Below are 16,946 nucleotides of genomic sequence, written 5' to 3' on the forward strand. Positions count from 1 at the left end.
TATATATATATATATATATATATATATATATATATATATATATATATATAATATATATAGATATATAGTCTATTTTATTTTTTTGTAAATTTATACTACCTAGTATTGTCAACCAATAAAATTAAAATCCTTAAAGATATTATATTCTTACCATTTTTAATATATACCTTGTTTAATATCCATTAAATAATATTACCATATTATAATATATTACCATATAATATGTATATATTACCATATAATAGTATTATCACATTATATTATATTACCATACAATATTTATATATTACCATATTAATATATACCTTATATATCTTATTTAGTACTCTTTCCGTAGATATTATATTCTTACCATTTTTAATATATACCTTATTTAATATCCATTAAATAATATTACCATATTATAATATATTACCATATAATATGTATATATTACCATATAATAGTATTGTCACCTTATATTATATTACCATACAATATGTATATATTACCATATTTAATATATACATTATATATTTATTTAGTACTCTTTCCGTTTCATTTTGTTTTCTTGTTATTCTTTTTTTATGTCCAAAATATTTGTAAGATTGCTAACTTTATATATTTAAACAATTATTTTCTTATAATAACCTTTATGATCGTTTATTAAATGAATAACTTTATTAATATCTTAATGAGTTAAAGGCAAAAAAGAGAAAAATAATACATATTGACTAAAATTTTAATATGCGTTTTTTGTAAACAATGCAAATAAAATCAAAGGAAGAAGTATTATATTACATAGTTTTGGTTTCAAAATCGAAGTTTCAGTTATAAGAAATATGGAACTGAATAATATTACCATATTTTATATTTCCCTTATATAATACTTCCACTGTCTCATTTAGTTTGCTTGTTCTTTCTTTTTTGGATGTTATTTCTAAATTTAAACATGTAAATAATTATTTTTCTCATGATAACATTTATGATCCTTCATTAAATGATAGACTTTATTAATATCTTCAATGAGTTAAGGGTAAAAAAGGATAAAATAGTTTTTGTTAACTAAATTCTTAATATGTGTGTTTTATCAAACCATGCAAATAAAATGGGACGGAAGGAGTACATAATATAATACCTTAAAATTTTTTAATTTCAAATTTCATTCTCCCTCCAAATAAATTCTCCCATTTTTTGTGGGACATCAATATGTCAAATTTGGTTCCAAAAGGTACTCTCTAATCTCTCATCACGCTTTCCCAAAACTCGAAAAGCTGCATAGTAATAAAATTTCACACTATAAACACTTTTTTCTCAAAATTTCAAATCAACCTATCTTCTCTATTACCCGAACATAATAAAGGAATGTTAAGAATAGCTCGAATGTCATTAACACTAAACATTTCAACTATTTTGTCAAAATCTCTTGCACTTACTTATAATGTCTCTCACCCATAAAGAAAGATTAATAAAATTGAGTTCATCCTCAACATAGAAACACCCTACCTTTGATATCCAAGTATCCAAACGAATTAAAATTTTCTCATCATCTCCTACTATCCACGGCACCACATGTTTCAAAGTATCTCTATAACTCTAGACACTCCTCCATGTAAAACTATTATTTTACTTATCATTTTAAAAAATTTACAAAATTGTTTGTTGCTTTGAAAAGACTAAGGAGTATTAGTTTTTTTTTTTTTTTTCAATTTTACTCTTATCTCTTCTAAACACAATTAATATCCATCTTTGACCTTCTTTTTTTGGGCAATTTACAAAAATAGTGTGAAAAAAATAATTACCTAAATAGTGTGATCTTGAAAATATTTACAGAAATAGTGTATTTTTTACTTCTTAAATATAATTGTTACACTGTGAATGTAATAAATGTATTGTTTCTCTTTTTTAAAATGTTACTATTATAATGTAATAATGCAAGGGCACATAATTGATACAAAGAAAAAATAAATATTTTAGTCGGTTGTGTTACACTATAAATATAATAATTTATAAAAGAAAAAAAAAAGTAAAGAATCGCATATAAAGGATTAAATATTTTATTCTCATTTTTAGTGATAGTGTAATAATATATAATAGCAAAAATATTCTAAATATCCAAATAGCTTTGTGGGTTCTAACGTTAAGACGTGTTCAACAATAATTTTTAAATAGTTTTTAGTATTTTTATATTTTTATAGTGTTTAGTAATATAATATTTGAATTAACTTTTAAAAATTAAGGTAGCATTTTATAAAAGGTTAACATCCTATAACGTTGAACCTCCTATACGTTTAGTTTTTAAAGTTTTATGAAAAACTACTAAAATAGCTATTAGCTACTCAAACAGCTAAATGTTATTAAAACTGCTAATTTTGTTGAACAAATTCTAAATAACAATTTTTGTATGCAATAATTGTGATCAAAATTTTTTTAAAACTAATTAAATCATTTTTCGGTCTAATTAATACTACAAATATTATCTATGTTTAAATTAAATTAATAATAAAATAATTCATTTGATGTCTTGCTTACTTTTTGCTTTTATAAATTACACTTGCATGGTGCAACAATGCGAATAAAATATTTATTGCTTTTATAAATTACACTTTTTGCATTATAGATTGTTATATTTACATTTTCTTTATATCAAAATCTATATTTTTAAAAACTACGGATTGTGGCTCAGTTTGCAATGCAAGCTAGATATTTAAAAAGAGCTATCGGGTTCGATCCTCACTAAACACACCTGCATAGAGGAGTGAAGAGTTTTAACTATAACTAAGTTTCGAATCGGATTACTCTATCCTTAGTAATAGGGTCCGGATTCTGGTAGTTTACATACAAAAAATAATCTATATTCTTAAAATATATTTTTCCTTATATGGTTAAGTTATAAGTATAATGCTCTCCGTTTGGTATAAATGAATTCAAAATATGGAATTCATTTGTGAATAAATTATTTATATTTAGTATGATTCATTTAAAATATGTAATTTAATTGGATTCCACATAATCATGTATGGAACAAATTTATAATTGAAAATTCATTTGCTTTTGTTTCCTAAAATATCATTGAAATAGTAATTTCACAAAAATAAATAATAAATACCAATTATATTTATGTTATGCTATATAATTTTTATATTTTTATTAAAATAAATATATAAAATACAAATAATATTAATAAAATTGTTGCATTTAATTTAGTGATAAACGAATATTTAACTTAAATCTCTCTCATCGATAGGAAAAAAATGCTAAAAATTATTAAATAAAAGATTAAAAAATATTAAAATAAAAACACAATAATAAGAAAAAAATTTTCTAAAATTTTTTTTTTAAAGGAATAGATAATTTAAATAATTCAAAAAGTGAAAAATTGATTTTGTAGATAGAGAATGGTAGTTTTGTTATAAAAAGTTGAAGGACTTAGTTTCGTGGAATTCATTTGGAAATTTTACTTATTTTTATAGAATTTGGCGTAATCATATCCAATTTCATGGAATTGAATTCCTAAAATTGAAATTTATATTTTTTTCATTTTAAATATAAAAATATAAAATTTTAAATGAATTCTATAAAATTGTAGAATTCACAAACTAAAGATAACATTTCAAGAAGGTGGGGAAAGATCTCCGCTAACGCAACTGAAAAAGTTGAAAAGTTCTTTCCAGTAAAAGAAAAAAAATTAAAACAATTGTTTTTCTTACAGCAATATTCTAATAATATATTTATTATATTCATAGTATCACAATTGGCCCTGAAAAGTCAAAATATAACTATCTTCGTAATACACTACAAAAAAAACACACAATTGCGACCCATTTTTGCGACCGACTTAATTCGTTCGCAATTTTGCGACCGCTTTGCGACTTATAAGCCATCGGTTGCAAAATTTGGCGCTGAAAATTCTCGCGAGAATGGTTAATGATTTGCGACCTGTGTACTACGGATTTGCGACCGATTTTGCGATCGATTTGCGACTAAGTGTTCTTCTGTCGCAAAATTTCGCGCGTCAAAAATGGGCCAAAGTTCTGAGACCGATTGGAGACTACATTGCGACCGATTTTTCCGACCGATATAGTTAGTCGCAAATCGGTCGCAAATTTTGAGCCTAGTCAAACACTGTCAGCTCATTAAAAATTGCGACCGATAGTTATAACATTTGCGACCGATATGTCGGTCGCAAAATTTAGGGCTTTAAGCGTCGTGCCCTCTCTTTTTTCTTTCTTCTTCTTTCTCTCTTCTCCTTCTCCTCTCCTCTTCGCCGTCCGCAGCGCCACTCCGGCCCCTCCTGACACCGTTCCAGCCCGCCTGACGCCGCCAGCCCCGCTCGCTTTGCACTCTGGTCAGCCTGTTGCGAAAATCTGAGGTTAGTTTTATTTTGCGATTAATTTTTCCAATTTTTTTTTTCAATTTTATTTGTTTTTATTGTATTTAGTTATGGTTGATTTTGTATATAGAGTTGCGATTAGAATTTTTTTAGGGTATTATTATTATTATTATTATTATTATTATTATTATTATTTGTATTATTGTTGTTGTTATTATTACTAATATTATTATTATTATTATTGTGATTGTTATTATTATTATTATTATTATTTATTATTATTATTATTATGTATTATTATTATTATACTACTGTTCTTATTATTATTATTATTATTATTATTATTATTATTATTATTATTATTATTATTACTATTGTTGTTGTTATTAATATATTATTAATGTTATTATATTATTATTATTATTGTGATTGTTATTATTATTATTATTATAGTATTATTTTTATTGTTATGTTGTTGTTATTTATTATTATTATTATTATTATTATTATTATTATTATGATTTATATGTTGTTGTTGTTGTTATTAATATTATTAATGTTATTATTATTATATTGTGATTGTTATTATTATATTATTATTAGTATTATTGTTATTGTTGTTGTTGTTGTTATTTATGATTAGTATTATTATTAGTATATGTTGTGTATTAATATTATTATTATTAATTTATTATTATTATTGTGATTGTTATATTATTATTATTAGTATTATGTTATTGTTATTGTTGTTGTTATTATATTATTGGTATTATTGTTACTGTTGTTGTTGTTGTTTTTTTTTTTTTTTTTTTTGCACGGGCCGCCCCCCGCCCTTTACTTCCTTAAAATATGAAATGAGTACATCCGGAATAGACTCCCATTGAAAGAAACGAGAGAAACGAATAGAGGCTCTTGCAAGACAATGGGCCACACTATTCGCCTGTCTACGGATCCAACGAACATTAATATTTGGGACAAGAATTAAGCAAGTCTTACAATCATAAACAACCAAACCAAAAGTGGAAATATCCACTCTATCCGAAGCCAATGCTCTAATCAAAAGCTGATTATCTGAAAAGATAAAACCATCCGCAACAAGCAGCTGAGAAGCATATTTAATTGCTGCCCTCAACGCTATTGCCTCAGCCACAACAGGGTAAAAAATGCCATCACAATATCCAGACTCCGCTGTCATGAAACTACCCTCAGCGTCCTCAACAACAAAGCCATACCCAGTAGCACCTTCTCTTCGAAAAATAGCTGCATCTACAAACAAGTTCCAACTGCAATGCTCAATATTAGAATTAATATAAATAACAGGATCAAGTCTGCCAGGAGTTAGATTTTGTGCAGGTCGTAGTTGAGACAACGATCTCCAATCTGATAAATGAGCAACAGCATTATAGACAAGCTGATTCGGGGATATATCCTTCTCCGACCAAACCCGATCATTACGACACTTCCAAATGTGCCACGCCACAAAAGCAAAAAGTGCAGCCACATCACACCCTTTTTCGCTCCAAACCTGCATGAATTTATCAATGAGAGTTTCTCCCTGCAAAAGTGAGAAAATTAAGACCAAATTCCAGCAACCTCGAGCTTTGATACAGTGGAGCAGAACATGATCGCTTGTTTCTGGAAATGAGCAAAAAGGACAGGAAACATCAACATTAATACCTCTGCTCTGCAGGTTGCATTATTATTATTATTATTGTGAATGCACTTGTTATTATTATTATTAGTATTATTGTTAATGTTGTTGTTGTTATTTTTTTATTTTAATTTAACATATATATATGCAACTTAAATAAATTAAAAATTGAGAGTTTCAGTCAACAAAAAGCCGTAATTATATATTGTTACATATTTTATTTAAAAAACGAAAAAAAATTTAAAAATTGTTGCTATATATAAAATTAATAACCCTTAATATCCAAGCAAATAGATAAATATCATTTTATCATACAAATTTGACTAAATTGAAACGAATAGAATAGAACGCGCCATTAATATTTAGGAAGAACGACATTTGGAGATACATTCGAGTGATATCGAGCGATAAAAATTTTAATTTTCAAATTACATTAATTTCTGCAATTTTACCGATGGATGATAATGAAATTTAGCAACAAAATTGAATGTGATTAGTGAGAACGCCAAATTTTTTTTCCTTATTCAATCTCTATTTTTATTTATCTTTTCTAAAAAAACATTTTATTCATTAAAATTGCATTTTCTTTTTGCTTTAAAGTTCTATTTTATTAATATAAAATCTAGTAATCAATACATATAAAACTATTGTAAATATATAGTAGAATGATTTTTACAGTTGTTATTAGGAGAGAAAAATAATATTTTAAAGGTTCTAAATATATTGTGGTTGATTTATTATATATATTTTTTGTTAGGACTTTTAATGAAAAATGTGAAATTAACATTTAGTAGTTTTTCTTATTTCAACATTTATTTACTAAAAAAATTGTTGAATGTATAAAAAATAAACTCATTTTATCCATCAAAATTTCTCAAATCTAATAAGTGATCGAATTTTTAATAACTTATAAAATACCTTTCACAAATTCATCAAAGTTTAAAATTGAACCGAAATAATTAAATTATTAAAAAAATTTAATCAAACTTTGATAGCTACTTTAGTAGACCATTTCAAAGTCCGCAACCACTTCGGAAAAGTTTCAAAGTTTCAAAGCAAGTGTCATTTCAAATATACAGAATATAAATATTATGGGATTGAAAATGAAAGCAATTTTCTTTTTATTATATAATATTTTACATTTTATTCAAGTTAATCGAAAAGAAATATAAAAGAAATATGCAAATGCGATGTGTACTTAAGAGTTTTCAGTTTTCAATATATGCTCCAAACTACAAAAACTAATTGTAAATATCTTAAGATCAGCGTATACGTAGTTGATGCATAAAAACTAACTCTGTGAAAGTACTGAACAAAAATAATAACAAGTACAAAAACTAATTGCTCCAATTTTTTTTTTTTTTGAAGAATAATTGGAATGTATATAAATAATTTTTTGTGTGTTTAGGTTATTACATGTTCTTAATTATTGGCAACTCTTTCTTGAGAAGTTTTGGCTGTGTTTTTCTTTATTTTATATTATTGTCGTTATTTTTCTTAAATATGTTTTTGACTTAAATGAATGATGAGTTTGGATTGGAGGCCTAGTAGTGGCCATTTTGCCTTTGGAGAATGTTGGTATGATATAGAAGTGTTTATTGATTTGTTTTTGTATTTGAGATTTGATTGTGTTGTGCCGAAATGCTGCCGAATTTTTTTCCCAAAAATTCAATATGTAGAATAGTACACTTACCTTTATTACAGTAGTCTTTGTATTCAATAAATGAACTTAGTGATTTTACATTTATATATAGTTACCCTTATTATAGAAATAACCTTAGTTACTTATAAGTGTTGTAATTGAACATTACATTAGGTGCATGTTTTAAGGATGGTTTAGACTAATGCAATTACATGACACGGCCCTTTATAAACACATTGTTAATTAGGTAAAAAAAATGCAAAATAATCGAGATTGGATGTACTGGAGATTCGAGGTCAATGGGATATTAAGACAAGAGTTCCTGCAAGGATTGGAGGCGTTTATACAGTTTGCAGTTGGTAATCCCAGTTTTATGGATGGTAATAAGTTGAGGTGTCCATGGAATCACAAGAAGTGTCGAAATCGAGCCTTCTTAGACATCGATACAGTGAAACTTCATTTGTGCAAAAATGGGTTCGTGGAAAATTATTACGAATGGATACATCATGGTGAAGCTCGAGTTGCCAGTGGGTCAGGCCACTCCATTCCGGTAAGTTTAGAAGTTCAGCCTTATCAATTTCTGTATGGTAATCAATGCAATGATATGGTAATCAATGCGAGTAGAGTACAATGTGAATGGGATAATATGGAGGAATCGTCAAACGTAGCAGCACAACAATTGTTTGACATGCTAAGTGCAGCTAACAGTGAACTGTGGCCTGGATGCAAGAATCATTCAGTTCTGTCTGTTGTTGCACGATTATTACACATGAAAGCGGAGCACCATTTTTCAGAAAGGTGTTATGATGATTTTGTGCAGTTAGCAAAAGAAATGTTGCCTGAAGGCCATTCAATGGTTGATAATTTTTATCGGACAAAAAAATTAGTTCGGGGGTTGGGACTATCGGTAGAAAAGATTGATTGCTGTCGTAATAATTGTATGATATTCTGGGGTGTTGACTCGGAATTCAGAGAATGCAAGTTTTGTAATCTTCCAAGATATCAACGGCGGGGTCAAGAGACTAGTAGAGAACAAAAGAGAAGGCTTTCAAGAAGATGTATTATTTCCCTCTTATTCCTCGCCTTCAAAGGTTATATGCATCTAAGGCGACAGCTGAACACATGACATGGCATGCTTTGCATGAATATGAGGATGGTATAATGACTCATCCGTCAGACTCTGAAGCGTGGAAACATTTTGATAACATTCATCCTGTGTTTGCTGCTGATATGAGAAACGTGAGATTGGGCTTTGTACTGATGGGTTTCAGCCGTTTGGCCAATCAGGACAGCAATATTCATCATGGCCTGTCATTGTGACACCGTATAATCTACCACCGTCAATGTGTATGAAAGATGAATATATGTTTTTGTGTGTTATTGTTCCTGGGCCTACTAATCCAAAATAGAAAATTGATGTGTTTCTGCAGCCTTTGATTGCTGAACTTAATTATTTATGGGAATATGGGGTTGAAACATTCGATGTTTCGACCAATCAGAATTTCATAATGCGAGCTGCTTTGCTTTGGACCATCAGTGATTTTTCAGCTTTTAGAATGTTATCTGGGTGGAGTACGGCTGGCAAATTGGCTTGTCCTCACTGCATGGAAAACACTAATGCATTTACACTAAAGAATGGAGGTAAACAATGTTGGTTTGATTGTCATCGCAAATTCTTACCAGAATCTCACTCTTGGAGGAGAAATCGACAATGCTTTAGAAAGAACACGACTATTGTTAAACCCCCTCCACCTGTGAAGTCTAGAGCACAAATATTACAAGAAATTGAAGATCTGGGGCTTATGAAAGTTACAGCGTTAGGTGCAGATGAGGTAAATACAAGAATTGGCAGGAATAGCGGGTGGAAAAAGCGAAGCATCTTCTGGGATTTGCCATACTGGAGTTCACTTCTTATACGTCATAACCTTGATGTCATGCACATAGAAAAAAATGTGTTTGAAAATCTGTTCAACACTGTCATGAACATTGAAGGGAAAACCAAGGATAATGCAAAAGCGAGAGCAGACATGAAGGAAATTTGTCGTCGACCAGAACTCGAGCAATTTGTACTTACTGGTAAGTTTCCGAAGGCATGTTATTATTTAGATAAACCCCAAAGGCAATTATTGTGCGAATGGTTACGATCATTAAGGTTTCCAGATGGCTACTGTTCAAATATGGGTAGATGTGTGGACATGAGGAAGTACAGATTGTTTGGCATGAAAAGCCATGACTGCCATGTTTTCATGCAAAGATTGATCCCTGTGGCATTCCGGGAATTATTACCAGGAAAAATTTGGGAAGCAATGACAGAATTGAGTCTCTTTTTCAAGGAATTGATGATGACTGTTATCCGATGCGATGATATGGACCAATTAGCGCGAGAAATCCCAGTAGTGATGTGCAAGTTGGAGCGAATTTTTCCACCCGGCTTCTTTGATTCTATGGAACATCTGCCGGTTCATTTGCCCTATGAATGTCGTTTAGCAGGACCGGTACAATATCGATGGATGTATCCATTTGAGAGGTGATTCACTAACATCTCATTCTAATGATTACATCATTTTTTTGTACTTATACTTACATATTGGCATTGTACAATCACAGATACCTACAGAAAATTAAAAAGAATGTGCGCAATAAGGCAAAGGTCGAGGGATCCATTTGTAATGCATATTTGGTGGAAGAAGCTTCAACATTCTGTTCACACTACTTTGACCAAAATGTTTTCACCAAGCATCGGAGAGTGCCACGTAACGATGACGGAGGAGATCACGTTCAATCTGAGTTTGAAGGAAATCTAAAAATTTTCACCTACCCTGGGCGTACGATTGGTAAATCAAAAAAAAGACGATTGACTGATGCAGAGATATAAGCGGCTCAAACCTATATTTTATTGAATTGCGAAGAGATCACACCATATGTACAGTAAGTATAAATAATGTAAACATTCAAAACTTGACGTGGGCCGTTGTTAAATCGTACTTATGCTAATATGGTTCGTTGATAAATAGGAAATATATCAATCTTCTGCGGCTTCAAAATCTCAATTTGACTGATACTGCAGTTGATGCAAAGCTGGACACGGAATTTGCAGAATGGTTCAAATATTATGTAAGTTACTTTCAATGTACACAACACGGAATGTACATTTATTAAATCTGACTCATGTCATTACTATTTCCCATAGGCTCGAAGCTCGGAAAGCGATATTCGTAACAGATTTATTACGGATCTGGCAAAGGGGCCATTACCGGTTGCTAATGCCTACTCTGGCTACTTTGTAAACGGTTACAAGTTTCACACTGAGGGTTATGGGAGAAGCAGAAAGACAATGAACAGCGGTGTGTGCATAAAGGGATCAAAACTACAGTGACGTGTCAAACGATTTTTATGGGAAATTGGTTGAGGTTTTGGAGTTAGAATATCCAGGCCTACCAATGAAGTGCACAATCTTATTCAAATGTGAATGGTTTGATCTACGCCAAACATTGGCACGAAGGTTCATCCTAAGTATAATCTGGTTGATATTAATCAAAGAAGAAGATATACAAGTATGAACCTTTTATTTTGGCAATGCAAGCTGCACAGGTGTACTATGTCCCATATCCATCGTTTTAAACGAGATAGATGCGATTGGATGGCAGTGTGTAAAATCAAGGCTAGATCAGTTGTTCATGCACTTGAACGAAACAATCTTCTTCACTCGCAGTATCGGAGGCATTTCAAGAAGTTAGGGTTGAAACGCAACCGATGCAAGTTGTTGAAGATTTAACAGACACTACAAAAAAAACTTCAAATTGCGACCGATTTTTGCGACCGACAAAAGTCGGTCGCAATATGGATACCAATTTGCGACTGATTGGTAAACAGTCGCAGATTTTAGCGCGGAAAACTCGCGCGGGATTGCCTTTCAGTTTGCGACTGAATTACTGCGGATTTGCGACCGATTTTGCGACCGCTTTGCGACCAACTTTGTTTCTGTCGCAAAAAATGGGCGCGTCAAAAAAAGGGACACAATCTGAGACCGAAATGAGATAAAATTGCGACCGATTTTTTTGCGACCGCATATTTCAGTCGCAGATTCGGTCGCAATTTTGGTGCATATTAAACGACGTCGGACAATAAAATTTGCGACCGATTTAAATGACATTTGCGACCGATTCGTCGGTCGCAAATATTAGGGCTTTAAACGCGCCCTCTTCTTTTCCTTTTTTCTTCTTTCTCTCTTCTCCTTCTCCTCTCCTCTCTTCTCCTCCGTCCGCAGCGCGCCTCAGCCCTCCTGAAAACGCTCCAGCCACTGTGACGCCGCCACCGACACTCAGTCACTCCTCTACGGCGTTCGCCACCGTTTGGACAGCATTTGAGGTAAGCCGGGTGACCATTTTATTTTTTCCAATTTTTTTTTTTTTTTGCGATTTTGTGTTTTTTTCAATTTATTATTATTGTACTGTTATTACTGTTAATATTATTAATATTGTTAATATTGTTAATGTTGTTACTGTTATTATTTTTTTTCGAAATTTTTTTTCAATTTTTGTGTTTTTTTTCAATTTATTATTATTGTTACTGTTATATTGTTAATATTATTAATATTGTTAATATTGTTAATGTTGTTACTGTTATTATTTTTCAATTTATTATTATTGTTAATATTATTATTTCGATTTATTATTATTGTTACTGTGACTGTTTATTATAATTAATAACATTAATCAAATAATGGATTTATAATGATAAGATTAACTAATAAAATAAAATATAATTTCATTTCATTAAGATTAATTGCATTATCATTAACTTTATATATGTCCTGTAATTATAAAAAAAATTAATAAGGATTTGAATTGAATATATGAGAATTTCAAAATGAAAAAAAAAAAATAATTATGTCAGTTGAATTAAAATAATTTAATTACAATAATAATATTTCAATTTATTGGCAGAAAAATGATCATATTTAAGTAATGATCATATAATATCATCTTTTGTTATTTAATGAAAACATATAAGTAAATTATTTAAATTAAAAAATACAAATTTAAATCGGCATTCATTTAAATTTATTAAAAATATATATATAATTATATCAATAATTATACATGAATAATTTATCTATGAAATTAGAATAAACCATCAATAATAGAGGGATGGAGTTGGTAAAAAATCATACGTACAAAGATTCCAAATAACATTAAAAAAGAATTCTTTAAAATATTTAAATAAATTAATTAATTATAGAATATAAAATTATAGTAATAAACAAACAACAAAAGATTCCCAAACGTAATTGGTTTACCTGGATGAGGAAAGTATTGATTTTTGGGGGATTCTATTAGCATTTTACATCAATATGATAAATATTTTTTATTATTAATTTTTAATAATTGTTAAATTATGAAATAATGTGGCACCAACTCTTATTTAATAATTATGTCACTTTCAGAAATTATTTCGCAAGTCTAACCATCTTACGTCAAATATAAGATAAAAATACGTTGAACACAACAAATATATATATAATTTATTTGTCATTCTCAATAATAAACTTACTTGTCATTGTTGGTGTACAGTTGCATTGACAAAGTGGTGTTTTGTTAATTTATTTTTTAATAATTTCCAACCGTTTCTATGGATAACGGACAACTTGTTTGAAAATGCTTTCATTATATTTCAATTAAAATATTTTATAAAATAATTTAACATTATAGTTAAATAAAAAAGAAAAAGTTAAAACGGCTAGTTACAAGAAAAGATAGAGGTGGGCTCATTGGGGCCAATTTAATAAGGCGAGGTTTAAGGGCCCAAAGAATATGGGCTTTTATAAATACGCGTTGTTTAGTTATAGTAATTATCAACATGTACTTGCTCCACTACTTGCTTAAGTTAAAATTAAAAAGAAACCCCCTCACTAGAATTGAATATTTTGCGTTTAGGTTTAATTGAATTGAATTGAAATCAGGGTTGTGATAATTGTTAATGAGTGCTGTAGTTTTTTATCCTAACATGCAACTTGTTGTGATAATTGTTGTTTGAGCAAGTCCTGTTAATGATGAGTTTGGATTGGAGGCCTAGTAGTGGCCATTTTGCCTTTGGAGAATGTTGCTATGTTATAGAAGTGTTTATTGAAGTGTCTTTCTATTTGAGATTTGATAGTGTTGTGCCGAAATGCTGCCGAATTTTTTTTCAATAAATTCAATATGTAGAATAGTACACTTACCTTTATATATATATATATATATATATATATATATATAACCTTTGTATTGAATAAATGAACTTAGTTATTTTACATTTATCTATAGTTCCCCCTTATTATAGAAATAACCTTAGTTAGTTATAAGTGTAACTTGAACATTACATTAGTGGCATGTTTTAAGGCTAGATTAGACTAATGCAATTACATATAATTTACCCTTGATAAACACAGTGTTAATTAGGTAACAAAAATGCAAAATAATCGAGATTGGATGTAACTGGAGGTTCGAGGTCAATGGGATATTAGAACAAGAGTTCCTGCACGGATTGGAGGCGTTTATACAGTTTGCAGTTGGTAATCCCAGTTTTATGGATGGGAATAAGTTGAGGTGTCCATGTAATCACAAGAAGTGTCGAAATCGAGCCTTCTTAGACATCGATACAGTGAAACTTCATTTGTGCAAAAATGGGTTCGTGGAAAATTATTACGAATGGATACATCATGGTGAAGCTCGAGTTGCCAGTGGGTCAGGCCACTCCATTCCGGTAAGTTTAGAAGTTCAGCCTTATCAATTTCTGTATGGTAATCAATGCAATGATATGGTAATCGATGCGAGTAGAGTACAATTGATTGGGATAATATGGAGGAATCGCCAAATGTAGCAGCACAACAATTGTTTGACATGCTAAGTGCAGCTAACATTGAACTGTGGCCTGGATGCAAGAATCATTCAGTTCTGTCTGTTGTTGCACGATTACTACACATGAAAGCAGAGCACCATTTTTCAGAAAGGTGTTACGATGATTTTGTTCAGTTAGCAAAAGAAATGTTGCCTGAAGGCCATTCAATGGTTGATAATTTTTATCAGACAAAAAAATTAGTTCGGGGATTGGGACTACCGGTAGAAAAGATTGATTGCTGCCGTAATAATTGTATGATATTCTGGGGTGTTGACTCGGAATTCAGAGAATGCAAGTTTTGTAATCTTCCAAGATATCAACGGCGCGGTCAAGGGACTGGTAGAGTACAAAGGGAGAAGGCTTTCAAGAAGATGTATTATTTCCCTCTTGTTCCTCGCCTTCAAAGGTTATATGCATCAAAGGCGACAGCTGAACACATGACATGGCATGCTTTGCATGAATATGAGGATGGTATAATGACTCATCCGTCAGACTCTGAAGCGTGGAAACATTTTGATAACATTCATCCTCTGTTTGCTGCTGAAATAAGAAACGTGAGATTGGGGCTTTGTACTGATGGGTTTCAGCCGTTTGGCCAATCAGGACAACAATATTCATCATGGCCTATCATTGTCACACCATATAATCTACCACCGACAATGGTGATGAAAGATGAATATATGTTTTTGTGTGTTATTGTTCCTGGGCCTACTAATCCAAAACATAAAATTGATTGTTTCTGCAGCCTTTGATGGCCCGACTAATTATTTATGGATATGGGGTTCAAACATTCGATATTTCGACCAATCAGAATTTCATAATGCGAGCTGCTTTGCTTTGGGACCATCAGTGATTTCCAGCATTTGGAATGTTATCTGGGTGGAGTACCGCTGGCAAATTGGCTTGTCCTCATTGCATGGAAAACACTAATGCATTTACACTAAAGAATGGAGGTAAACAATGTTGGTTTGATTGTCATCGCAAATTCTGACCAGAATCTCACCCTTGGAGGAGAAATCGACAATGCTTTAGAAAGAAACACGACTATTGTTGAACCCCCTCCACCTGTGAAGTCTGGGAGCAGAAATATTACAAGAAATTGAAGTTTGGGGCTTATGAAAGTACTGAGTTGGGTGCAGATGAGGTAAATAAATAAATTGGCAGGAATAGGCGGGTGGAAAAAGCGAAGCATCTTCTGGGATTTGCCATACTGGAGTTCACTTCTTTATTCGTCATAACCTTGATGTCATGCACATAGAAAAAAATGTTTTGAAAATCTGTTCAACACTGTCATGAACATTGAAGGGAAAACCAAGGATAATGCCAAAGCAAGAGCGGACATGAAGGAAATTTGGTCGTCGACCAGAACTCCGAGCAAACTGTACTTACTGGTAAGTTTCCGAAGGCATGTTATTGTTTAGATAAACCCCAAAGGCAATTATTGTGCGAATGGGTACGATCATTAAGGTTTCCAGATGGCTACTGTTCAAATATGGGTAGATGTGTGGACATGAGGAGTACAGATTGTTTGGCATGAAAAGCCCATGACTGCCATGTTTTCATGCAAAGATTGATTCCTGTGGCATTCCGAGAATTATTACCAGGAAAAATTTGGGAAGCAATGACATAATTGAGTCTGTTTTTCAAGGAATTGACGATGACTGTTATCCGATGCGATGATATGGACCAATTAGCGCGAGAAATCCCAATTGTGATGTGGCAAGTTGGAGCGAATTTTTCACCCGGCTTCTTTGATTCTATGGAACATCTGCCGGTTCATTTGCCCTATGAATGTCGTTTAGCAGGACCGGTACAATATCGATGGATGTATCCATTTGAGAGGTGATTCACTAACATCTCATTCTAATGATTACATCATTTATTTGAACTTATACTTACATATTGGCATTGTACAATCACAGACACCTGCAGAAAATTAAAAAGAATGTGCGCAATAAGGCAAAGGTCGAGGGATCCATTTGCAATGCATATTTGGTTGAAGAAGCTTCCACATTCTGTTCGCACTACTTTGACCAACATGTTTTCACCAAGCATCGGAGAGTGCCACGTAACGATGACGGAGGAGATCGCGTTCAATCTGAGTTTGAAGGAAATCTAAAAATTTTCACCTACCCTGGGCGTACGATTGGTAAATCAAAAAAAGACGATTGACTGATGCAGAGATACAAGCGGCTCAAACCTATATTTTATTGAATTGCGAAGAGATCACACCATATGTACAGTAAGTATAAATAATGTAAACATTCTAACTTGATGTTGGCCGTTGTTAAAGTATACTTATGCTAATATGGTTCGTTCATAAATAGGGAATATATCAATCTTCTGCGGCTTCAAAATCTCAATTTGACTGATACTGCAGTTGATGCAAAGCTGGACACGGAATTTGCAGAATGGTTCAAATATTATGTAAGTTACTTTCAATGTACACAACACGGAATGTA

At 31.2% G+C, this 16,946-nt stretch overlaps 1 protein-coding gene across 1 annotated transcript; it reads right to left on the bottom strand.

The window, feature by feature from the left end:
• Window positions 1–3,727: 3,727 nt before the first annotated feature.
• LOC149492103 (uncharacterized) lies at window positions 3,728–5,843 on the bottom strand. Its single transcript, XM_089716880.1, has 2 exons — window positions 5,175–5,843; window positions 3,728–3,739 (listed from the first exon to the last, which is right to left on the bottom strand). Exons 1-2 carry the CDS (start codon window positions 5,841–5,843, stop codon window positions 3,728–3,730), a joined length of 681 nt encoding a protein of 226 aa, XP_089573006.1.
• Between the last annotated feature and the right edge of the window lie 11,103 nt (window positions 5,844–16,946).

This window comes from Jatropha curcas, unplaced genomic scaffold (assembly GCF_041381405.1).
Source record: "Jatropha curcas cultivar XTBG-Jc1 unplaced genomic scaffold, XTBG_Jcur_1.0 HiC_scaffold_119_pilon, whole genome shotgun sequence".
Taxonomy (NCBI): Eukaryota; Viridiplantae; Streptophyta; class Magnoliopsida; order Malpighiales; family Euphorbiaceae; genus Jatropha; species Jatropha curcas.

Excerpts from the sequence above, each read along its gene's own strand:
- LOC149492103 (XM_089716880.1), bottom strand. The coding sequence starts at position 5,843 with ATGCAGGTTTGGAGCGAAAAAGGGTGTGATGTGGCTGCACTTTTTGCT.